The 25866-nt window shown below is 38.9% G+C and overlaps 3 protein-coding genes across 3 annotated transcripts; all 3 read right to left on the reverse strand.

The window, feature by feature from the left end:
• Positions 1–2738: 2738 nt before the first annotated feature.
• LOC110766100 (uncharacterized) lies at positions 2739–9629 on the reverse strand. The gene is made up of 4 exons (XM_088244679.1): positions 9144–9629; positions 5811–5838; positions 5055–5693; positions 2739–3025 (listed from the first exon to the last, which is right to left on the reverse strand). Exons 1-4 carry the CDS (start codon positions 9627–9629, stop codon positions 2739–2741), a joined length of 1440 nt encoding a protein of 479 aa, XP_088100805.1.
• Positions 9630–10492: 863 nt separating this feature from the next.
• LOC110766099 (putative disease resistance protein At5g66900) lies at positions 10493–13921 on the reverse strand. Its single transcript, XM_088244680.1, has 7 exons — positions 13913–13921; positions 12570–12716; positions 12264–12509; positions 12149–12155; positions 11739–12093; positions 11391–11602; positions 10493–11298 (listed from the first exon to the last, which is right to left on the reverse strand). The coding sequence occupies exons 1-7, from the start codon at positions 13919–13921 to the stop codon at positions 10493–10495; spliced, it is 1782 nt and encodes a 593-aa protein (XP_088100806.1).
• A 54-nt stretch (positions 13922–13975) lies between these two features.
• On the reverse strand, positions 13976–25596 carry LOC110766108 (uncharacterized). Its single transcript, XM_088244681.1, is given in 14 exon segments — positions 13976–15434; positions 15756–15879; positions 16000–16142; positions 16246–16381; positions 16970–17403; positions 17728–18342; positions 19288–19901; positions 20706–20781; positions 22087–22122; positions 22125–22934; positions 23042–23253; positions 23358–23716; positions 24031–24479; positions 24613–25596. Coding segments are annotated over 14 exon segments (5199 nt in total). The 5' UTR covers positions 25367–25596; the 3' UTR covers positions 13976–14997.
• Between the last annotated feature and the right edge of the window lie 270 nt (positions 25597–25866).

A 25866-nucleotide genomic window follows, 5' to 3' on the forward strand; every position in this document is an offset into this window, starting at 1 on the left:
CTTTTGTGACAACAAGGCTGCAATAGCTATTGCACAGAATCCAGTTTAACATGATCGCACCAAACATGTTAAGGTAGATCGACACTATATCAAACAGAAGCCCGAAACTAAAGTGATTTAGTTTCCTTTCGTAAAGTCGAATGATTAATTGGCAGATATTTTGACAAAGACGAATTCTAGTAAAGCATTCCACAATTCACTGGATCAGTTGGGCATTGGCGACATCTATGCACCAGCGTGAAGGGGAGTTTGGCGTGACTTGTGGACTATTGACTTACTTTCCTTTCACACCAAGAATTCCTATTATAAGTGTAATTGATTTACTTTAATTCATGATTTCTTACTGTAAATAGAAATATGAATTTATTATTTACTTGCCAATTAAAGTTCCGTTCTATTATAAATATAATCTTTCTACAAGGAGAAGAATATACCAAAAATTTTCACAAACAAATATTCTATATTAGGTTTCATATTTTAGTAACAACTTTAAATCATTTTATTCAAATCGAAACTTGTTTGCCTTACCAAAACAACATCATAGAATGACAAAAATAACGCTTTGCTATGATGTTATCAGAAATACAATATATGATAAAAAAAAAAAATATTACTTGTTTAAGGTGGACAAGCAAATCCATGATGACATCAAGTTTGTTTTTCACGAGACTAAACTCATCCTTCAAGGCCTTCATGTCGGCGTGAATTTTCTTCATCTCGGCCTTGACTACCTTTATTTCAGACTTAAGTTCTGCATGAAACTTGGCCTGAAGTATGTCTTCTTCCATCACCTCTCTCTTTCTCGTCCTGGTTATGATCAAAACCAACTTTCTTCAAACATAGATTCTTGGTTGAACATATTATAAAGGAAAAGGTAGAGTAAATTAATTATACCTCGAATAGCGTGTCAAGTAGCCTCTTCCTCCTTGAGTTTGCTACTGATCTTACTAATACAGAGAGAGCTAAATAAAAATAAAAAAAGTATTAAAAAAAGAAAGAAAAAAAAAGAAAAAACAAAATTGGCATTTGCTCAAGAACAAAAAAAATGCATTCGACTTACTTTGGATTGGCGTACTCAAGAAGAAGAAAAAAAAAACGTATGATTCTTGTGATGCACACACGCTTCGATGAAATTGGGTAATGTTAAATTGGTCCTTTATAAAGAGAATTCAAATCCCAATTAAATAAGGAATTCCCAAAACCCAATTGAATAAAGATAACTCACACTTAAAACCCAATTAAGTAAGGAATTATAGAAATTGGAAACCCAATTAAGTAAGGAATAATACAAATTCGAAAGCCCAATAAAATGGCCCAGCAGCAGCAACAGTTTCCTTTTTTAAAAAAAAAAACCCTGGTCCAAAACGACGTCGTTTTGGCAGGGGATGTTTAAAACAAAAGGAGTTGCGCCCAACCCAGGTGGTTTGGGCATTTCATCGAACACGTTGCGTGCATCTCTTTTTTGAAGCAGAGGAGCAACTCCAGCTTCTCTAATGGACTTTTCCGGCGACCGGAGGTGCAGGTGCACCTCATTGTGCCTGCACAGGTCCACCATCTGAATATAGATGAGATAATGTTGGCTTCGCAAATCTTGCGGCATGGTGTTCCGAGCCGAGGGGATATGCGTCAACACAAGTCGTCCTTCTTTTGGCGCTATGCGGTGGTGTGCGCGGGCGTGCCAGCACGGTTTACTGTGCGTTTGAGAGATGTGGTTGGGTGAATAGATGAGTTGCGCCTGTTTAAATCTGACTTCTAATCAGAGCGATTGTGGCTGAGAGAGGAACTGATCTCGGCCGTCAGGTTCACGGCCTGAGCTATAAGGCCGTTAATGGTGGTGCTGATAGTGGTTCTTAGGTGGTGCTTCGGCGCGTCGCTGGGTGGCGACGGTCGTATGATATATGATATGAACGAAAGAGTAACAAAAATGGTGCTCCGGCGCCTTGAAAATCAAAGGTCGTATGATATATTTATGAATGGATTTTCCTACAAACTGCCACTACTCCTAGAAAAGCAAGTAAAAATATTGAAAATGCATTACAAGAAGATAAATGACAAGAAGTAAATAACATGAAAATATAATTTGCTCCGTGGGAGGCTTGTGTTTGGTGTTGAATCCTTCAAATGTAGTTGAAGCTTGGTATTTATATGGAAGTTCTTGAGAAGACAATGGGGCGGAAAATCTGCATGGTGAGGTTGATCAGAGCTAGTGGGTAGTCGAATCGACATTTGAGAATGTGAAGCATGGTGGTGTGACCCCCATAAACCCCGGCCGCCGCCCTGATGGTGGGCTCTGCGTCTCGGGCCTTGGAGGAGCATTTAATGCCCTGGTCTGATGGTTGGTGGCTTAGCCTTACAAAGTCATAGAATTTTCGCACCTAATCCTTGATTTTACTCGCCATATCTGACTTCAATCACGTCCCCTCTTTCTTAGCTCATTAAATGCTCCTACGTGGATCATGGGCTTTCTGCTGTGATCAGAGGCATTACTTCATTAAATGAAGCGTGGGACCATGACGCCACGTGGCGACGCCGCTTAGCTTTTCCTATCTTCGCTGTGTATCAGAGGAGCTTATCCTCGGCTAGTATTACCGAGGCCATGATGACCTTGCCGTGCCAACTTACTTTTGTTTCCAAAAGAGAACGAATAATGACTCGTAACTTTCGGCCGAGGGTAGGTGCTAGGGCCGAGAGGCAGTTCCTTCGGTTAGTCTCCTTCGGCCAGTTTCCTCGGACGAGATTTATTTCGGCACAAACATATAAACATCAAAGCCTCCATACCTTGTGGCCACATGATTATTCGAACTTAGGGTGGTGAGCGAACTGCTCGAGTCCATATCTCCTTTGACCACCGTGATGCATTTGTTTTTCAGGGAATTTAAGGGTTCCCATAGCCTTTTGGTCACTTCATCACATATCACAGAGTTTAACTGGTCAATATCCAAAATTGATGGAGGCATCCTCTGCAATCCTAGGCACTGTCTCATATTGAGTTTTCTTAAATTGGACAGCTGTTGCGTAGATTTAGCTCCACCAAAATGGATTAAGCTGCATCCTCAACTTGTGATACTCGCAAGTGCACGAACCGTTGGTAGTATAGCATATGTAAGTGCGAGGTCGATTCCACAGGGATTGGTGATTGAATGATCCAATTTAGTTTCCCTACACAAAATAGAAACAAAAACAAAGAACATAAAACAAGGAAGAAAGAAATAAGTAACTCAAGCAAATAAGTTCCCAAGTTCAATTTAGATTAATGGATTGATTCTAGCTAAAGTATGATTAAGCCATGGTGTGTGGTCATAACCTTGTGTTCCTAATTCCCTAATTTGATCATTTGTTGTCTAACCTAAAATTAAGCATTAGGAACCCATTAAGCATAGAAGAACATTTTAAACAACCAAGTATGTATCTAATCCCTGTTGTCGAATGTCTATACATACTCTTCCTATTCATAGTTCAATTCGAATTAAAGCATGGTGTATACTCTTAATTCAAACCAAGATAGCTAAAATGCAAGCCTAAATGGTGATCAATCATTCAAACTAGCATATTAACTTATAAGCATAATGAATAAGAACAAAAACCATAATTGAAACTTGGAAACTAATTCAACTTGAAAACTTAAGAAAAGAATTTACATAACAAAGAAAAATAAATTACAACTAAGAAAACATTAAGGAAACTAAGAGAACTTTGAGGAAGAAAGGAAGTGTTTGAGAACTTTGAGGAGGGAGAAGAAAGTGTTTGGGAACTTTAGAGAATTTTGGAAGAACATGTGTTTGAGAGCTTTGAGGATTTTGGAAGGGAATGTGTAGGAACTTTGAGAATTTGGAAGAGAGTGGTTGAGAACTTGAAGGATGTTTGTGAACTTGGAGAATTTGAGAACTTAGGGAAGGAAGAGAAATGTGTTTGTGAAGTGTTTGAGACATGGAGACTTTTGGAAGAGAAGGGAAGTAGAGAGATGTTTGAGAACTTTGAGGATTTTGGAAGAACATGTGTTTGAAAGCTTTAGAGAATTAGAAGAAGAGAAAGGAAAAGTGTTTGATATTTAGTACAAAGAAAATTTAATAGAATGATCTTATTACAACAATTGAGAACTACAAAGGGAAACTAAGAGAATTTGAGGGAGAGAAGGGAAGGGAGCTCTAGAGAAGTGTTTGAGAGCTCCCCCCCTTGGGGTGTTATTACAAGCTTAGAGAACTTCCCTATTTATAGGCCTAGGGGAAGTGAAAATCAGAATTCAATAAGACTAATGCATACAACACTTGAATTATAAAATCTGAAATGGTTGATGCACTTGTATTAGAAAATCTTGAATTGGTTGATGCACTTCACCACTAAATCCCACCAGCAGCCCTAGCTCATCTTCATGTCACCATGACCAAGCTTCCAACCAGAAATGATAGCTCATACCTAGCTCACCATGACCAAGCATCCAACCAGCACATGCTGAGGTCAGCATGACCAGCAACTTCAAGGGCTTACAACTTGGGCTTCTCTTAATCAAATTAGGACTTTAAGCACTCTAAATTGAAGTTCAGAATGTCTTCTTTCCAGCCATATATTATTTGGGCCAATCCAAGGTCGGAGGAAGAAGTTAAGGCCGAAACAAATTGCTAACTCATTTTCCGCGCTGATAAGATCCATCCTGAGCATGGTTCTGTGTTTGCTAGGTAACGGACTCCAGATTTATCCAATGAGGCTGAATTTTGGATATGTTATAGTACACACCAATTGGAGAAACTTTCATGAAGAATGTGGCCTCATCCGAGCTATGTAGGTTGCTGAAACAAAGCTTGCAATATGACCTACGGAACTGGACTGGCAGGGGGCTGTAGCCATAATGAATTTGTCTTTAAGCTCTTCATCAATTCATCCAAATTAGGCCTTAACATGCTTGAATTGCATGAATTATGTTCTCCAAAGCCATCATTGTTACCTAAAGCTCAATTAACTGAAAGATAAACACAAAAAGGATTAAAAGCACAAGTTTAACTCAAAAACATAACCAAATCATAAGCTAGAAGGGTAAGAAATAATATACAATTATGAACCGATCAACAGCTCACCAATGTCTTTAGGCAACTCCATAATGATGCAGCAATTAGATATGTCAAGTAATTCTAAATTTTTGAGGTTCCTAATTGAGCTCGAAAACTCTAACAACTTTGTACACGAACTTAGCCTCAACACTTCCAAATTGAGCAGCTTTCCAATGTCTTTAGGCAAAGCAGATAGCTTTTGGCAGTTGGTGACACTGAGCTTCTTTAGGTGAATAGTATCACAGATCTTGGTAGGCAAATCCTCCAAATCATTGCAATTGTCAATGTTCATTTTCACTAGGTTTGGAAATACATCTGAAACTTGGATCGTACCATTGCTGAAAGCTTGACCAATGTTACACATGTGTAAAGATAGCTTCTGGAGACTCTTCAATTTTATAGGGTTCTTGGTTATGGAAGACATTGAAATTCCTTCTAATCTGATTCTCTTCGGATTTGATAACGAAGCCAGTAGTTTAAAATTACTTAACTCAGCCGGTAAGTAATTATAATTTGAGACGATTAGAGTCTTTAATTTGTCCATTTTCTCCACAAATTCAGGTAAGGCATAGTTCTTCATCTGGAAATTCAAAATCATAACCTCGGCTTTTGGTAGTTGTACGTTGTGCCATTCTGTTGAGAACACTCCTTCTGCGAACAAAATATGTTGTAGGATGTTGCAGGGAAATAGAATGTGAAAGTACTATTCAAATCTACATGTGCATGTGTTCATATGCATGTATTTGATAAAAAGAGACATGGGATAACCAGAGGTGATAGATACCAGACTTGACCCCTGGGCTTCAGATTCCTAGCTTTGTGTCTTAGGTCCTAGGCCTTCTTCCATTCATCTTTGGGTCTAATCCCCTTGTACAAATGTAAACAAACATGATCATAATGAGAACATCTTCTCCGTGGACGTAGCCCATCATTCGGGTGAACCACGTATATCTTGTCTTCTGTATATTTATCGTTTGCCCAAATCTTCACACACATGCTGAAGGCCTTCACCTTCACCCATCACCCATCATACCTCATCACTAAGTTGGACTCAATCTTGGCCGCTCCAAGCTTGTGTACGGAGCTTGGCCTTAGGAGTTTGTTTTGGAGTTGAGCCATAGTTGGAGCTGGACCTTTGGGCTTGAGCTTGTTCGGAAAGGGGCTGGGCTTTGGGCTTCGGCAAGGAACAAAATGAGAGAGAAATGGCTAGGGTTCAACATGGTCTATTGGAAAGGGGGTTTCAAAACTTGTTCAGCAAGTGCCATGTAGCTGGAATAGATCCTGCCGAACGGCAGGGGTGATTTGAAATTTTTTGTGGCCTCTCGAAGGAGCGTGAAGGCTTCGGCGGCTTAGCAAGAGAGTGGTTTGGGTCTGGCACAAGCTGCCTTGGGCTTCGGCAGACCTTGGGGCTAGGCCGCGTGGGTATTGGCTGAGCCCTAGTTGGGCTTCGGTAAGGGCATAGTGGCATGGCCTAGGGCCTTAAGCTTCGGCCAGATATGACTTTGGCTAGGGTTGAGCTTTGGCAAGAAAGTGTTGTTAGCCATCTGAGCCTTCGGAAGGGGGCTAGGTACCTTGGATATTAGCATAATTTGGAGCTGGGCTCTGGAAGAAAGAGAAGGAACCTTCAGCAGGGCTTGGGTGTGTCTGGGCTAGGCACGTGTCGTGCCATTCAACAAGGAGCCATGTGGGCTTGGGTTGAGCCTAGAGTGCTTCGGCAAGCTCTAGGAGGGAACTTGCAACAAAAACCCAAGTGGTTTTGCAAGTTCTCAGTTTGTTATGCAAGGATACCGAAGGGCATGAAGGGCTGGGGGTGCTGAAGGTATAAGACTTGAATGTCGCAAGACAAATGTGCTCAGGCATGAGGGTGCCAAAGGTGAGCTTAGGCATGGGGTTTCCGAAAGCGACACAAAGCTTGCGTGTTGCAAGGCAATGTGCTTAGGCACGGGGGTGCCGAAAGTGAGCTTAGGCACGGGGGTGCCGAAGGTAAGCTTAGGCACGGGGGTGCCGAAGGTGAGCTTGGGCACTGAGGTGCCGAAGGCGGCACAAAGCTTGCATGTTGCAAGGCAATGAGCATAGGCACGGGGTTTCCGAAGGTGAGCTTAGGCACTGAGGTGCCGAAGGCGGCACAAAGCTTGCATGTTGCAAGGCAATGAGCTTAGGCACGGGGGTGCCGAAGGTGAGCTTAGGCACGGGGTTTTCGAAGGTGAGCTTAGGCACTGAGGTGTCGAAGGCTGCACAAAGCTTGCATGTTGCAAGGTAATGAGCTTAGGCACGGGGGTGCCGAAGGTGAGCTTAGGCAACACAAAGCTTGCATGTTGCACGACAATGAGCTTAGGCACGAGGGTGCCGAAGGTGAGCTTAGGCAGAGGGGTGCCGAAGGTGAGCTTAGGCAGAGGGGTGCCGAAGGTGAAAGGATGCCAAAGGCGACACAAAGCTTATCTATCCAAATACAATATAAGAAAGTTGTCACTTTGAGGTTATTAAAATCTGTCTAGAGTTCAGTAAGAAAGAGACATGCACAATATTTATAAAAAATGACACATACATAATGGCGAAGTCATAAAATTGATCGATCTCAGTTGCAGTCTTAGGATATGCTGTCTATAAAAAACGAGTACAATTGTCTTAAGAAGTACATATTCCAAATCATGAAGTTATACTAAATGCCTGGTTACTCTTCCAACGTAATAACTATCAATGGAATATGGCAAATGTATTCCTATAGGCTATAATTTCTAACAAGTAACTATTAAAAGGAAAGAATAAACCATATATCAGCATAAGTGATCCAGACTCACTCCCAATGCATCTAAGCTGCTACAGATTGACTTACTTACTACTTTTTGAACTAGGCTCTTGCTGCCCCTGCTGAAGAATACACAGAGTCCCACATCGGATACTTAACAAAATAGAAAGTCCCATATAATAAATGGCTCCACTCTTAATAACATTGAGATCTTTTGTATAAAACCCCACATCACCTAAATAGGTGGTTAAGTTGGGCCCGATTAAACCCAAATCAAAACAAAAAACCCCTAAATTGAACCAAAATCAAACAAACCCCATATTATGTTTAGTATACAAAGAAGGTGATTGATGTTTGAAACCATTTTGCCTTAAACCATATTGAAACCAATAAGACACAATATTCAGCCACTCATTACAAGTTTTTTGTCTTGAAGAAACATTTGCATTAGTAATTTTGATTTCTATTACAGCTACACTATATGCATTAGGGTATACTCAATATTCACTCTCACAGATAACAGCTTCAACTTGTTGAGTGATATCTTCAGCACAAAATTGATACTAAAAAATAGAATTCGGAAGTAAAATTTAAATTAAAAGAACAAAGTAAGTTGATATCACCTATAGTTGTATTATTGTATATACTTGCCTTTTACTTGCTCATCTTCACAAAACTATTTTTCCAAAGTGGTTTTCCCGCATCCTTCGATAGTAGTGATCACAAGCATTAAAACCCCATCCTCGTCAATGAGCTTCCTCTTCAAATCCCTCAAAGGTACTTCCAGTCTGTTGGCACTAAAACTGAACAGATAGAGATGAGTGCAACTTACAAGTGATGTGGACGATCTAGAGATCGATTGAGTGCTAGACGCAGATTCTTCCTGTCATTGGATGCTGATCCTGAATAGAAGGAAACCGAGACTCGTAAGATCTATGGAACCGGTGTGGAACCAGCCTAAGACCCTCCGATGCCAAAGTAAGTTTGTTTTTTAAGAGCTTTTGCTGCTGACAATATATTTAGTATAAAAGTCAAGCTGAAAAGTCATACCCTTAGTACTCAATTTCGATGTGGGACTCGTGAGAGGGCCCTATGAGGTTGACACGAGTCCTTAGATATTTCGGGCGGGCCCTTCAAGGTTGATTCTGCAGAATCGGTAGAGGGTACCGATTGTGGACTCTGCTAGGCGGTATTCGACGGTTCGCTGCTTTGAGGCAATATCATCGGTAACCGATACCGATTGTTCGGAGCCTTGGGCACTTGGGGAGTTTCACTAATCCACGTGTCACTGAATGAGTGGAGGGTTAGATATGGTACAAACATAGTCCGACTATAACAAGTGGAAGTTCAGGTACTGAAACTTCAATTTCCGAATGATTTGGCAACACATCATTCTCTTTGATTTGCAAATTCTCAATTCTCTCTGAAATATACTTGCCCGCATTCAAGGTCTCCTTCCAATCCCTTTCTGTCCTCACCTTCAATATGGTTAACAGGTCGTTTAGACATTCTTCCAAATGAAGAAGTTGATTGACATACTTATACTTTTTGTAGGTGTTCCGCATAGAGACCTCGGAGCACTTGCAAACAACCTTTATTCCCTTCCTCATTTGTTCTTCAATACTTTGTAGTTTCTCATTTGGACAATCCAACAACGTGCTTTTCATCTGAATGTTTTCGATCAATGGTTTCATAAAGTCCAGCTTGGAGTTGAGATATTTGAGGAGGGATTTAAACATCATCGTCTTGCCATTGTAGAACCATTCCTCAACAACTTTATACAGCTCACTAAACAGTTCTCCTACAGCAGCCCCTGCAACAATCTTCACTGCTCCTGCCATTGTAGAAGATTGTTTAGCACAAAACCAGAAAATTTACTTGTATTCGTTTCGCTTCAATCGGTGAGATACACTCACATAAATGCTACTTTCTCAGATAAAGAGATTAAATAGCTTCCTCTTCAATTCAATGGGAAGAAGCACGAAATTTCAGAGATGGACCCTGTTGTTGACTTTCCCATTGGCTTGAGCAAATGCATTTTTATGCATAGCTGATTTCTAGGAAACTTCCGGAGCTACCGATCCCACCGTTAATTAACCCACCTACTGCTGCAACCCTGCATATCAGAAATTGGGTAGAACCAACCAACCACCCTGCATGTTATGTTTATTTCCAATTTCCATTGACTAGAACCATGAGGTGTATATTTCAATGGTTAGCTCTCTTTTTTCTCTTTGTGGGGTCAAACAATGGAGTCTTTATATGGGGATGCACAATCGTGAGGCTCGCCATTATGGAGAGACTCGATGAATTTCAATATCCACCACACAAAACTCAGTCAAAAGTTGCAGCAGCCCTAGTCGCACTACGCTTTCAACACTCTGGGCCTGTGGCTCCAAGAAGCACTACCTCCGTTCGTTTTTTGAAATTTTTTTTTTTGGGTGTGTTTTTGGCTGGAACAAATCGGAAGGCCCATATTTGCTTGTTGAACAAATATGAGGTTCTACTGCTTCTCAGATTGGTATCATATGATTGTTTACGGATTTATGGGAGTGACAAATAATGCATGCAAAACTTTCCAGGTAAAATAATCATAGCAATCACAAAAGGAAATGTGTTTCGTCCTTCAATATTTCAGCCTACATTCACTTGTAAGTGTAATGCTGTAAAATGTCTAGGGTAAAGACGGTGAACAGTTTATTAACTACATTGCCTTCACCTTTATGCATATGTTTCTGAAACTGGATAAGAACGGTTGCCATAACTTTTTAGTCGCTTCATCACATATCACATCCTTTAGCTGCTCAAGCTTTGAAACTGATTGAGGGAGCTCTTTCAGTTTTGAGCAGTGCCTAATGTTGAGCTTTCTTAAACTGCACATTTCACAAATGTATTTAGGCAACTCCATAATGCTGAAGCAATCAGATATGTCTAGAAAGTTTAACCTTTTAAGTTTCCTAATCGACCCTGGCAACTTTAACAAGTCTGTGCAAGACCTTAGCCTTAACACCTGTAAATTGCCCAGCTGTCCAATCCCCACGGGCAATGTCGATAGCCTACAACAGTTAGTAATACTGAGTTTCTTCGGGTGAAAAAGACCACATAGCTTGTCCGGCAATTCCATCAGATCATTACAAAAATCAATGTTCTTTTCCGCTAGATTTGGCAATGCATCTGAAAGTTTGATGGAACAGTGGACGAAATCTTGACCGATGTTACACTTGAAAAAAGATATCTTTTGCAGACTCTTCAAGACTATGGGGATCTTGCTTATGGAAGGTATTGAAATGCGCTCTAATATGATTCTCTTCAGATTTGGTAGCGAACCAAGTAGCTGAAACCTTCTTAACTCAGCAGGATATGAACCATAATATGTCACTACCAGAGCCTTCAATTTTTCGAGTTTCTCCACAAATTCAGGCAAGGCATAGTTCTTTGTCTGAAATGTCAAAACTAGAACTTCAACTTCTGGCAGTTGCATGTTGGGCCATTTTGTTGAGAACATTCCATCTACAAACAAGATGCTATTTGAGGTGAGTGTAGAGAGACATTCGTGTGTGCCTGTGCATGTAGGAAAGAGAGAGGGCAGTTATGGGGGCAACCTGTTGATATAGATAATAGGCGAGCCTTGACAGGTTGAGCTTTCTGTTCTTTCAACCAACTGGGAAGAGTGTTTCCACATATGTCCAGAATTAGCCTTTCTCGATGTACTATTGCATCCCGACTCTCACGATAGATAGCCAGCTGTCTAAGCATATAGTGCTGGGTAAGAAAGTGTTCGCTGTAGTAGCCGTCTACCTTCATCTTCTCCTCCCTGGTTACAATCCAAACTCTTTGCTTACAAGAGATTTCTTCAGAATATTTATTATAATAGTAGTTATGAGCAGAAACTAGTCGTGAATATAAAAGGAAAAGGCTGAGTGACAAGAAAAATATTGAAGCCCCACTACCTTGTGACTATATAATTAGCCAAACTCAGACTGGTGAGTTCGTGGAGGTTCGCAATGGGTAGAGTGTCTTCATCTAGCTCATATAACTCTGTCCATATATCAATGAGGTCAGCCACATGGATTCTTTGATTTTCAGGAAATGAACCAAGGTCTATGAAACATTCCCTGATGCTAGGTCGTTTTTTACCCAACGCATCTAAGTTGCTTTGGAAGCAACCAAGGAAATCGGTTTCGGAATCAAGAAGAGAAGAATCTTCACACCAAACCCTTAGTCTTCTAGTCCAAGTCTCTATGGATTGTTCGCAAAGTGATCTTCCGATAGTTGTAATGGCAAGTGGAAATCCCTTACAGCGTTCTACTATTTGCAGTTCAATTATCCCAATGAAAGTCAATTACTTTTGAATTGAGACTCAAATTCTAGATTCTCTAAATGTTCTGAATGGTTTGATGAAAGAGAGAAAATGGATGCAAGCATATACAAATATATGAATGAGGATATGCCATGCATTGCATTTAATAAATCACCTGTCTGGCAAGGGGTTGTGGAACATAAGAGCTCTTATCTCCGAGTGAAGCAGAATGATGAAATAGGGTCATTGCATCTTCATCATTCAACGGTTTTAAACGATATGCATAACCAAATCTTGGAAACTCAGATATTGATGTCACCAAAATCTTGTAATTTGACATTTTGAATTGATCAAACTTGTCAAGAACGGATTCTGACCAAACATCATCTAGGACCAATAGTACAGGATTTTGTCCTGGTTCCTTCAAAAAATTTTGCAGCCTGAGAACTGCAATTTCTTCAAGATGGAGGTCATTAGGTACCTGGTATTCCTTGTGTCGATATAGTTGTTGTACAATATGCTCCAAGTTGGGCTTTTTGGAAACAAGGACAAAGAAGATATTGTTCTTGAATATATTTGTCCAAATACAACATAAAAAAGCTATTCCTGGGAGGCCACTATAATCTAGCTACAATTGCAATCCTAGCATATGCAAATACTGTGAGACTGAAGCTATTAGACCATCTCAAACCCATGAGGGGCTAAACCCAAATTTTCCCCCTCCAAAAAGTGATTATTTGGGTTTTGCCCGGACTCAAATCGTTTTTTCTCCCAACCCTCCGGACCCAAATTTTAAGTCTGCAACTTTATTAAATTGTTTAAGAATGGTTTAATTCTAAATTTTTTTTTAGGGATAACTTTTCTTCATTCAATCTTTTTAAATAACATCATAATTTAATTTTTTGAACAATTTAACCTAAAAAAATTTAAATTCCATAAATTTAATTTTATTCCAAAAGTAGACACACAACATAAAAAAAACACACAACATTAAAAAAAACACAATTTAAATATTATTTTGACCGTTGGATTTAAATTTCAGCCGTTGGATCTTTTTTTTACCGTTAAAATAGCATAGATTTAATCCCCATCGTTGATTTAAATTAAATGTACATACAAAAAAAAAAAAAACAAAGAAACAGCAACATTTATTCAAATGTAGTCGTTGGATTCCAACGGCTACTCTATGGGACATCAACAAGTGGCGGGAAGAGAGACAAAAAGCAGTTGCAAAATCTGGAGGTGGGGGCCACGTCAGAAACTTTTGCACATGGGGCTGTTTTGAGGTGAAGGTGGGCTCCACGAAAGGTTTGGATCCAGGCAATACTTGGACCCATATTTGGGTCCAAATTTTGGGTCCTTCATTTTGTTGGGTTGGGGGAGATTTGAGGCAATATTTTGGGTTTGAGTCCTTGCATTGAAGATGGCCTTAAGGACCGCAAATCTGATTACTAAAGGGCTTACAATTTGGTCACTAAAACACACATTTTCGCTCTGAGGTTCAATCAGTGACTGGATGTTATCGAGAAGGGGTTTCAACTTCCTAAACTTGCCGATAAGTTTCACAATGTCATATATAAAGGCAAAAAAAGGATGACTGTCAATTATTCTAAATTAAATGTCTCTATATAAAATCTGAGATGTGTAATTGACTATAATCCTGGAAATAGCTAGTGTTTTTCCTGGACTTGACAGAACCTGTTCCAAAGCCTCCACAAATTCTTTCGTACAAGTTCCGATTGAGATAGCCTATGATTGTTCGTGATGCTCTGTGGATGCCACTTGGCACAATGGTTCAATGCCAAATGTAAAACTTTCTTGAACTTGAACCATTGTTAGGAAAAAAGAAAAAAGAAAACAAAAAGAAGAGGCAAAAAGATGATAGTGTGGTTTAAGAAACAATCCTCCAATTCAGCACAAATGGTGACTACAAGAACATAATTTGTTACGAATTCCAACAGTTGCTGCCCAAAATATATTAGGGCCCGTCTGGTAACGTTTTCAGAGAGTGTTTTCAGAGAATATTTTCAGAGAATGAAAACAAGAAAACAAATTTGCATTTTCAGGAAATGAAAATGCGTCTGGTAGATTAATTAGAAAACATCTTTAGAAAACAAAAACAATGAAAACATGTCTGGTAGTACAATTGTTTTTTAGTGTATTTTTGCTAATTTCAGTTCTAATTTTTTTTAATTCTGATATTTTTAGAGGCTAAAATTATTATAAACAATGAAAAAAATCAAAGCTAAAAAACTATCTTATCTCCTTTCTTTTTTTTTTCTTTTTTTTTTCTCTTTTTCTCCTTTTCTCTCTTTCCTCCTCTTTTCCTTCGCATGCTGTTTCTTTTTTCTCTTTTTTGTCCTCTTTCCTTCTTTCTTCCCCTTTTCTTCTTCCTTTCCTTCCCAGGCTTCCATGGCATGAATCCCATACACCCACCCACCCATCTCTCTCTCTCTCTCTCTCTCTCTCTCTCTCTCTCTCTCCACTAATTAATGGTTGTGGTGGTTCGATTAGGTGATGATGGTGGTTGAGCTGGGTATGTGGGTCGGAGAAGATGGGTGTTGTTCTTTTCTTTTCTCTTCCTCTGTATCTGTTTTCCTTTTCTTTTCTTCTTCCTATGTAATTTTTTTTCTTAGTTTGCTGGGTCGGAGAAGGTGGGTGTTGTTCATGTTGGGGGGTTTATCGGTTGTCAAGAGAGAGAGCTAGAGTTGTCGATGGGATGCATTCTCATGTCTTCGGAAAACACTGAAAATGAAATTACTGAAAACAACTTTTTTTCATTTTCAACTTTTGTTCACAAAGTCAGATTTGTTTTCAGAAAATGTTTTGTGAGGGAAAACGAAAACAATGCACCGAACGTGTATTTGTGAAAAACAGGAAACAAAAACAGAAAACAGGCCCTAAAAACATTACCGAACGGGCCCTAAATATTCAACATGGAAAAAAGAACTAAAAAGAAGACAACTGTTCAACGTCTGTACATACATAATATCTGTAGATCCAGTATTAGCACTTTGGAGGGATTGCTAGGGTTATTCCTTAATTTCCTGAACATGTTCCAATGCTTCCACGACTTCTTTCATGGAAGGTCGGCTTTTAGGATCTAGTTTTAGGCATTTTAGAATAATCTGTGCTGTCTGTAATGCTGCCTTTAAGGAACATTGTCCCTCAATCCCTGGATCCATGATGGTTTTCAACTTTGTTTCATGAGACAAAAGTGGTTTAGCCCATTCGACCAGATTCTGCTGTTCAATGGGGCGACACCTATCAAGTGCCCGGAACCCAGTCAGAATTTCAAGCAGCACAACACCGAAGCAATACACGTTACTCTTCGTGGTAACATGACCTGTTAATTAATGATAGTGCACATGTGAGAAATAGCAGCTGATTCAAGATAAAGATGCACTTTTTATATAATTTTTTTTTTTCAGAATGCCAATTAGATAAATCTGTGTACAAAAGATATCTCATTCATTGATTTCCCCCAGTAGAAACATATAAGGTAAATGGTTATGGTAGTTGAAGCCAAACTCTCAAGGCTCAAGGCCTGGTATTAGTAAAATGAGAAAGGGGGTTACGAAGAATCTAAATTAGTGAATTTGTCAGAACAAAGCCACAATGCATAAAATTTCTAAATAGCCTCCATCTTTTAAAGAGATATCATTACCTGTTCCAAAATACTCTGGAGCAGCATAAGCATATGTGCCCACAACCCTAGTTGACACATGCGACTCTACAAAAATTGGCCCCAATTCTGCCACGCCAAAATCTGAGATTCTTGCGTTATAATTCTGCAGAAGATAAATACAGAAGAGGGGTAAAAACCAAAGACAGGAATAATCAGTCATGCACAAGTAGACTCACATAATGCACAATGAGAGATAGAAAGGTTGGGTTAAAAAGGAACAAACCTCATCAAGCAATATATTTGAGGTTTTGAAATCTCTGTATATGATTTGTACTTCTGAAGTGTGTAAGAAAGCTAAGCCTCGAGCTGCTCCAATAGCTATTTTGAGTCTGCTGTCCCAAGATAGTGGTTCAGTGCTAGATCTCCCTATTCGAAATGAAAATTCTGGAGTCAACAAAATAAATTTGTGATTGTGAACAAGAAAAAATCTGTTACTTTCAGTTCCCTGTTTTCATCATTGATTTCGTACTTCTGAAAATGTAATTCTCCAAGCTTCCTCTTGGCATGAACTCATAAACAAGGAGTAGATCATTTTCCTCCCAACAGTATCCTAATAGCTTGACAAGGCTGGGATGAGAAAGCTTCCCTAAGAAGTTCACCACTGACTGCATTACAAATATACAAGAAACTCGTTAGCTTCAAAAGAAAACGTAATACTGAAAATATGTAGAAAGAAGAGAATAGTTAAGCATAACCTGCGCACCGAATTGTATAACTAGGATAGAAATCAGAATAAGAATGATGCAACCTCCAACAAATTACTTTTATATGTCATATTACCATTTTAATCTTAGTGCTGAATGGTCTCAACACAAAATGGTGTTTTAAGATGAAAATGAATTTGAAGTCCCAACATAGACTCGTACTAATTGCCACATGATCTCCTAAATGCTAACTAAATCAATGCATGGTTCAAATCTTTCATGAATGAACCATTCTTTCCCTCATTAATTATAAAACAACTTTCTAAACAAGTAATTCTGTAATCAATAGGAATACGGCAGATCATTTTAAGTGTAATCCATATCTTCATATGCTGAATTCCCATGGAATTGAAAAAAATGATAATGGTAATAAGCTGAGGCTATTACTTGCCAACTCATGACATCATCTTATTATTATGGATGCTTTCTTTGCATATAAATGGTGATAATGAAAAATGCTCAATAATGTATTAGAGTTGAAAACAGTACCTGCCAATCTTGAAAACCTTTTGCACTTCCTGGGTTCAATTTCTTGATAGCAACTGGTGATCCAATGCCAACCTTAGAAGGTGCAAGCTCATCCATCCGACCTCTGAAAATGGGCCTAACTTCTGGCTCACCAAAAACAAATCTGTTCTGCCTGAAATTCCAAGTAGCAGCCTTAGAAGGTGCAAGTGTCTTCTCATACACCCAACCTTTGAAAACCCGCCCATATTCTCCCTCACCAACCATTGTGTCTACGCTGAAATTCCTAGTACCAGCCTTCAACTCTGCAAAACTGAAAACTCTTAAGTTGGATGTCTCCAAAATTTTCCCGTCGGTCCGTGACTCGTCCATTCTTGGGCTTACTGCCTCTGAAAATTCACTCGCTGTGCTCCCGCTCGCGTTTGAATCTATATTCCTGCTATGATTTTCGGATGTCCCTAAAGAATGGCAAAGAATATGCACAAATCATATATGTAAGAAATAGAATACAATTAGACTGAGAATAGGAATGGTAATGGAATGGAATCAACAATCAAGTAATGATTGAATCCAATCCATTGTTTGGTTTACAAATTGAAACCAAGCTTGAGCAAAAAAATTGATTCCCATTCTTATTTGTGAACAAAAAAATTGGAATGGTCAATTTATAGGAATGAGTACAGTCCATTTCTTCAAACAAAACACAACCTAAAAAGTTTCATCTTCAATTTTTATATTCAATCCAACTGCAAGCAATGAAAGTTCAAGTACTGGACACTCACTTTGATTTTGTACCACGCCACTCCCTTCAATTTTATCAACAACCGCCTTTGTATTCCTAGCTGAAACCAATGCCTCTTTCACATCCCTTGTTCCTTGCATGTTCACTATATCCAATCCAACTCTAGGCGATAAAGGTTCAGGTAATGCACCTGAACCATTAGTTTGAATTTGATCTTGCACCAGACCACTTCCTTCAATTTTCTTGATCACCCCCTCTATATTTTTGACTGAAACCAATGTCTCCTTGACATCTCTTGCTACCTGCGCTTTTAGTGTATTTAACATTTTTTGAAGAGATTCATCCAATCCCATAAGTTTGTCGGTGTATTTATACTGTTTGCAGCTGGACCACAAACGAACCTTGGAGCACTTGCGGATGAGCTCTACACCCTTTTCCATTTGATTTCTAAAATTTTCAAGTTCCTCCTTTGGGCGATCTAATACTTTGTTATGCTTTGCAATCTCTTCGATTAATGGTTTTAAGGAGTCTAGTGTGGATTTGAGATCTCCAAGGAGGGGTCTAAACACCGTAGTCTTGTCCTTCACTTCTAAAACCACATCAAACAACACAACAAAAACTGCTTGTAGAGAAGTCCCTCCGTCGAACGACGTCACTGCATAATTACAACACCACCAAAATCAGATAGCTCGTAATTGTCTCAACATGTGACCAAAAGAAAAAGTGAGAGACACCACCTAAATCCAATAAATTAAATTTCATTAGGAACCCAAGAACAGAATCAAGTCAAACCAAGCAATACGAAAGTACTCCACTTTTTATTAAATTTAGAATCCAAAAACATTAAGGTAGTATATATATGGATATAAAATGAGGGTTTAAATTTGAATTTTTACTGTCAATTGCTTAGTTGGACTGTAGAAGTATTAACTTTTTATGTGAAAAGATCTACACATAATTCTGATTATTTGAGAAAGGAAGGAAATATCGAAAATCATTTAACTATGGGGTTTACCGCTCCGTTCTCTTGTCCACTAATAACTGATAGAGAGGAACAGAACTGAAAAGAAAGAATCAGTAAACATAGAGTTTACCTCGCAATTCATTTAAAGAACATATCAAAAGTCTTTCTGTATATTCCTTTAAACATTAGATACCAGCAATTTAATCCAAGTAGTCGAATCAAATCCATCATTTGAAGTCCATACATCTAAATGCAACCTAAGGTCATAAGGAACCCAAGATAACAACAAATCAAGAGACTCAAAGCAAGCAACACAAAACTCAATTTTCTCTCGTTTTTTTTGGTGATCATACAAACATAAATAAGAACAAGCTATCCTTGAATCAGAAAAGCCAACATAAACAAGCTACGTCTGCCATTGGTGTTAATCTTTGTTTTCTTTTTCAAAAAATAAAAAATAAATTTCTACATCAGATATTTGTGCTTGATTAACATTCTTCTAATCTAAATTTCAGTTAAGTATTTAATAAGCTCTGTATACTTGTACTCCACAAAAGGGAAAATAAAATTGACAGTGTAAGAAAGAAAAAACAATAGCAATTGGACAGTGCATAGATCTAGTTCCAAGAAATTCACCTGGTTGCTCACCATTCCCTTGACTTTGCTCCCGCACCGTCTCAGCATTGCCGCCTGAAACCGAGCTCTCCATGACATCCCCTGCTCTCTCCTGGAGCAACTTCTGTATATCCAACAGTCTTCTATTCACTTCATCGAGCTTGTCCCGGTTTTGCCTTGCCAAAACCAACACCTCCTTCACATCCCTTGCTTCTTGCATCTTCAATTTCTGCAACAATCTTTTCAGAGCCCTATCCAATTCAACAATCTGCTCACTGTAATCATTTAAGCAGCAGTAGTTCCACATGCGAAAGTTCGATAGCTTCTCAACGAGCTTTACACCTTCCTCCATTAGCATTTTGAGACCTTCGATTTCCTCATTTGGGAGACCCAATTCGACGTTATGCTCTCCAATTTGTTGGATGTCTCTAGCTACCAAAGAGTCTAGGGTGGATTTGAGATCTCCGAGAAGGGATTTAAAGGTGCCGCTCTTGCTTATGGCTTGCTTAACGCCATCGTAGAGCAGCGTAAACAGTGTTCCGCCGATAAATTCTAGTGCCATAATTAGTAGAAGCACCCAACGCCCAAAATTTGAAAACTTGTACTTGATTTTAATACGAACTTTAACGAACCTTCTTCAATATCCCTTCGCTTGCTCAGAGAGGAGGACAGCAGGAGGCGACATAGATGATGAGCGGTGGGAGAGACGAGACCTCCCATGGTTGGAGCTGTAGCTCAACTATGAAACTTCGAAGAGCTCAACTCAAAACACCAAAAACCCACCAGCAAATACCAAATTTTTGGCCACTTCAACCGCCCAAAATGCCACAAACATCAAGCAATATTAAAAATTCAGAAAAAGCAGAAGATTCATACTCTCCTCCTTTATCTAATCTTAAAATCCTTATTTTATATGTCTGAAACTGTTGGCGAGTATATTCAAAGCTTCACTGGGAATGAAGTAAATACACATGGCAAAACTTAGAGCAATTATTTCTCCTCTCCACCACGTATAGGAGTTTGAATGTAGAGTCAAGTAAAGCGGCCTCTCCATCATTTGTCTGATTGGGTTTGTTTCTCGATTTGGACGTTTGTTGTTTTCTCTTTCGCGCCTTTTAGTTTCTATTTTGGGCCTCTCTGCTCTATTTGGGAACCAATGGGCTTTTAAGAAGGGCCATCTTCAGGAGGCCTAAAAACAAAAAACGTAACCCAGCAGCATAAAGATGGGTATTTATACTTTGAACGGCAGCTGTCTTGCATTGGTGTGAACTGAAACAGGGCTGGGCCAAAACCAACAAAGCCCCAACACCACCTTCGCTGTCCCTTTTGCGAAAAGACTATAATAAGGAGTTTATTTGAGGGGTTGAATTCCACTATCAACAAATGTGAGAAAATCAATGAACTTAAACATTTTAAATGATTTGATAGTGAGATTGAACCTCTCAAATAAGCTTCTCACTCTAAATCTAAACTCCTCATTGTAGGAGCTCCCATCAATTTGTAGGAAGAGTAACGCTACGAGCATCAACTTATTTACTAACTTAATGACAGTTAAATTAAACAATGAATGAAGTTGTAAATTCTTGGAATAGTTGAATAAATTGATAGCAATCTTTCACCAACAAAATTGAAGCTTACATTTTTGTCCTAAATGGTCAATTCAAATTAGCGTTTTGATGGGCTTCCACTACAAAAAGAAAGAGACAATTGACTCTACAACAACATGACTTGATAAAGCAAGCCATAACATTATATTTATCGACTTGGAATTAATACGGGTATTTTCCAAGTTGGCTTTTGTGGTTGCAAGGGCGGAATCAGGAATTTTTTAATGGGTGGGCTAGCTAAAGTTATTAGCTTAAAATTTAATTATTTTTTTTTTGGTACTTACAATTTCTATAGTCTTTCTAGAAATAAAAGCAAACATTAAATCATATAAACCAAGCTAGTTCATAGCTCCATAGACTAATTTTCAATAAGTTTTAACATAAACCAAATAGGGTTTAACACCATAGTGGATTGAACATCTAAGGCTTTTTACCTAAATTGACATTAGGTTCCTTCATGCATTCATATCATATATGAAAAGTTGTTTTATGTAAAAATATTGACTAAGTATGAAAATTGGGTTTTCGGAATAATCATTTTCTCAAGATAATTTTTGGCGGCTTTTATTCCTCACACATCAAATATGAAAACTTGATTTTATGGGATTTTAGTATGAAGTATATATTGACTTAATGAGCCATCATTTTTAGTGTGGTTCCGCCCTTGTGGTTGGATCGGACAGAGACTTCTAAACCGCGTTCCATATGATATGGATATGGTGCGTAATATTATCTCTGATTGTTTACAGTTTAAACCAACTACTTTATTTCATAATTGGCTATATGTTCTTGACTGGTTTTCGAACCTGAAACTTTTGATATTTTTATAACTGGATACTTTTTTTTTTTCCATGCTTTCCTATTAGACTTGTTTGATGGGACTGCAATTTGAAACCACATGCCTAAGATATTATTTATCTTTCACCATTGATTCAGTGAAGCTTTGCCTTCGGCTCCAAGTAATATGTTAGTCCCTGCCCTCCTCTGTCTTTCCTCATAAGAAATCGCACATGTACAAATCTTTAGTATGCAAGTATAGGTTTGCTTGTAAATCCAAATCCTCTCATTCACACTGTTTTTACTATGCAATATCTCATACAAAAGCAAAATGAAAAACAAGCAACGCAATAGAGAAGAACATTAGGAAAAATAAAGGAATTGAAACGCAACTCACTGCCAGAGACATTGCCCCCAACTTACATTTATTAAGGACATTCAGCTCTCAAAGATTGTGGAGCCAATTCAGGTTGAAGTCTTCTTTTACCACCGATAACTTTATCTTTGTGAGATTGGATTTGAAAGGTTCCCCCCATAAGTTTTCTGGGTCATCATCACATATCACTTCCCGTAACTCCCTAAGATTCAAAACTGACACAGGCAACTCTTGCAATCTTGAGCATTGTCCCATGTTGATTCTTTTAAAACCACTCAATTCACCAATGTCTTCAGGCAATTCCTTGATGCTGAAACATTTATATATGTCAAGAAAGTGTAACTTAGTGAGGTCCTTAATGGAGCCTGGAAGTTTTACCAAGTCTGTGCAGGACCTTAGCCTCAAGACCTCCAAATTGACCAGCTTTCCAATCTCTTCAGGCAAGGCAGATAGCTTATGACAATTGGTAATACTGAGCATCTTTAGGCAGATAAGATCACAGAGCTTGTCAGGCAATTCCACCAAATCATTGCAATAGTCGATGTTCAATTCCACTAGATTTGGAAATGCCTCTAAGATTTGGATGGAAGAGTTGCAAAAAGCTTGACCGATGCTGCACATGAATAAAGATATCTTCTGCAGACTCTTCAACTGCATGGATTTCTTGCTTATGGAAGGAATTGAAATGCGCTCCAATCTTATTCTCTTCAGATTAGGCAAAGAACCCAAAAGCTTGAAATTACTCAAGTCAGCTTGTGAGACACCATAATTTGTGACTATTAGAACCTTCAACTTGGACATTTTCTTCACAAACTTGGGCAGAACATAGTTCTCTGTCTGAAAATTCAGAACTAGAACCTCAGCTTTTGGTAGATTCATGTCGTGCCATTTTGCCGAGGACAATCCATCTGCAAACCAAAGCTATATGATGTAAGTTTTGGGGAAACATTAATGCAAAAGTACTATATTCAAGCCTTAGTTTATGTATTTGGTAAAGAAGGAGAGATGGGACAACCAGTTGAGATAGACAATAAGCGGGTCTTCTTGGGTTTATTCTTCTGTTCTGTCCACCCATTAGGGAGATTGTCACCACAAATCTCTATAATCAGCCTTTTCTCCTGTCCTATTTCATCTTGACCCGTCTGATGGATAGCAAGATTTCTAAGCATGTCATGCTGGGTAACAAAGTGTTCACTGTAATAGCCATCCATCTCCATCTTCCCATTCCTGTTTAAGATCATAATTATTTTCTTAGCTCGTCATAAATATAAAAAAGAAAGGGTAAAGTGGAGAAGAGATACCAAAGACGAGACGAAAAGAAGCTTGCATACCTTGTAACTAGATTGGCCAAATTTCGATTGGTTAGCTCGTGGATGTTCGCAATGGACAAAAAGTCCTCATCTAGCCCATATAACTCTGCCCACATATCAATGAGAGCAACAGCAGGGATACCTCTGGCTTCAGGAAATGAAGCAAGATCAATGAAGCATTCCTTGATGTCAGCCAACCGTTCATCCAAGGCATCTAAGCTACTTTTGAGGCAAGCAAGCAAATAATCCTCAGAATCAAGAATATTAGTGCCTTTAGACAATTCCACTACTCTTTTCTTCCAGATCTCTGTAGGCCGTTCGCAAACTGATTTTCCGATCGTTGTAATGGCAAGTGGAAATCCCTTACAGAGCTGAACTATCTGCAGTTAAATTGTCCCAATTGAAGTCAATTACTATTTGAGTTGCACATTGAAAATTTAACTTCCTCTCCAAATCATATCAATTGTTTAATGAAGATAAGAAAATGGTTAACCGGCTATCTGCTTCTCCTTATTCTTATTTTTTATTTAGTTTATAAGTAAAGTAGGCATAAAGGTATGTGCATTTTCAGATATCAAAATGTGTTCACTTGCGTATATGGACCCTTCACATAGAATATGAAGGTTATTTGTCTCCTTGCTTTGTGAGGCACAATAAACACAAATTATGTTCTGAAATGCAAATAAGAAATTACCTGTTCCGCTAGATTGTCCGGTATATAAGAGCTCCCATCAGTCCGGGATGCTGAATGACGAAAAAGTTTCATTGCATCTCCTTGTTCCAATGTTCCTAAAGGATATGCATGATCAAATCTTGGAAATTGAACTCTTGATGTCACCAAAATTTTGTGATTTGGCCTTTTGAATTTATAAAGCTCATCAAGAAGGGAGTCTGATCCCGGCGACACATCATCGAGGACCAAAAGTAGAGGATCTTTTTCTCTTGTATTCAGAAATTCTTGAAGCCAGTTAAATGCAATTGCTTCTTCTTGGAGAGCAGGTACCAGGGATCCGGCTTTTTGACATAGTTCTTGTACAACAAGGCAGTTGGTGTTCTTTGAAACAATGACGAAGAAGATATTGCTCCTGAATTTCTCTGCCCAAGTAGAATAAAAGAAAGCAGTCACCAAGTGGCCATTTAAATCTGTCCACAATTATCAAATTCTTTATTCAACAGATTCATTCTCGATTATAACTACAGAACTTTTCAATTTAGGAATCAAAACTTCACCAATTTGTATGTAAAAAAAAGGAATTGATATACATATATACCATACCTTTGACTTTCTGATCTTCGCAAACCTTTTGTGCCAGTGTGGTTTTCCCGCATCCTCCAAGACCAGTCACCACAAGCATTGATGCCTCGTCTTTAAGAAGCTCCATCTTCAACTCGTCCACATGCACATCCAATCCAACAGTAAAGGATGGAGGCTGAGGTATTGCGCACCAACGTCCAATTTGGTTTTGATTTTGATTTTGATATTGTGCCACAATATTCGCAATGATTTGTTTCAATTCCTCACCCAATCCAAAAGGAAGGGGTGAAGCGTTACTCGTCTCTGTTTCCGGCTTAGAAAAATTCCTTTTTATTCGCCTGGTCAACTCCAAGATCTCATCAAGTTTGCCAGCTTGTTCTGTTAGCATAAGCAACGACGTCTTCCCATCCCTCAGTGCCTGCACCAGCATCAAATCTAACTGCCTTTTGAGAGACCTATCAAATTCAAGAAGTTGGTCGTGGTATTTAGGCATTTTGTACCACTCTGGATTCTCCAAGCACTCGTGGATGAGATTTAGGCCCTTACGTAGTTCATTTCTAATATTTTCCATTTCCTTGTCTGGGAGCTTCAATTCCTTGTTCTGAGCTTCTATCTGTATGATCAGTGGCTGCAAAAAGTGAAGCGTGGACTGGATGTTTTCGAACAGGGGCTTGAACTGCCTAAACTTGCTGATCAGTTTGGAAACGCCGCTGTACACCTCTGAACATAGTGTTCCAACAGCACCCCCTGCTAAAAGTTCCCCTATTCCAGACATTCTTACAAAATAAGCCAACACACACCACTGAAATTGGACAACTTGGTATTCGTTTCAGTCTAAACTTGAAGGCAATGTAGCTTTGAAAATATGACAAGGGTGAAACAAACTATGAAGATTGTCTGCAACCTTTGGGTTTAGCATAGACTGGACTCTGATGGCCTAAAAACAAACACCATTGACTCAACTACAAGACTTTAACTAAGACGCGAGTCACTCGGCTTTAACGCGTTTTTTAATTTCTTTGCTGTTGGTTCCTCTTGTTTCTTTTGCTTTTTATATTGGAGACTTTTAGCTATAAGACCAGTTCAAACTCATAGAAGATGCCAAACCGGAGCAAATAAGCTCGAAATTTCCGAGTTTGAGGCCAGTTTACTCTAATCTCAGATGTGTAAATGATAATGTATAATCCTGGAAATAGCTAGTGTTTTTCCTGGACTGATTGAACCTGTTCCAACGCCTCCATAACTTCTTTCATACAAGTTCCGAATGAGATAGCT

The sequence above is a fragment of the Prunus avium genome, chromosome 7 (genome assembly GCF_965620075.1).
Source record: "Prunus avium chromosome 7, drPruAviu1.hap1.1, whole genome shotgun sequence".
Lineage (NCBI taxonomy): Eukaryota > Viridiplantae > Streptophyta > Magnoliopsida > Rosales > Rosaceae > Prunus > Prunus avium.

Coding starts and splice junctions, on each gene's coding strand:
- LOC110766100 (XM_088244679.1), bottom strand. CDS start 9,629: ATGGCAGGAGCAGTGAAGATTGTTGCAGGGGCTGCTGTAGGAGAACTG. Junction 5,839..9,143: donor ATTCGGAAATTGAAGTTTCA/GTACCTGAACTT, acceptor TCTGAAGCCCAG/GGGTCAAGTCTGGTATCTAT. Junction 5,694..5,810: donor TCTGGTATCTATCACCTCTG/GTTATCCCATGT, acceptor TTTTGTTCGCAG/AAGGAGTGTTCTCAACAGAA.
- LOC110766099 (XM_088244680.1), bottom strand. Junction 12,510..12,569: donor ATCGACACAAGGAATACCAG/GTACCTAATGAC, acceptor AATTTTTTGAAG/GAACCAGGACAAAATCCTGT. Junction 11,603..11,738: donor GCTAATTATATAGTCACAAG/GTAGTGGGGCTT, acceptor GATTGTAACCAG/GGAGGAGAAGATGAAGGTAG.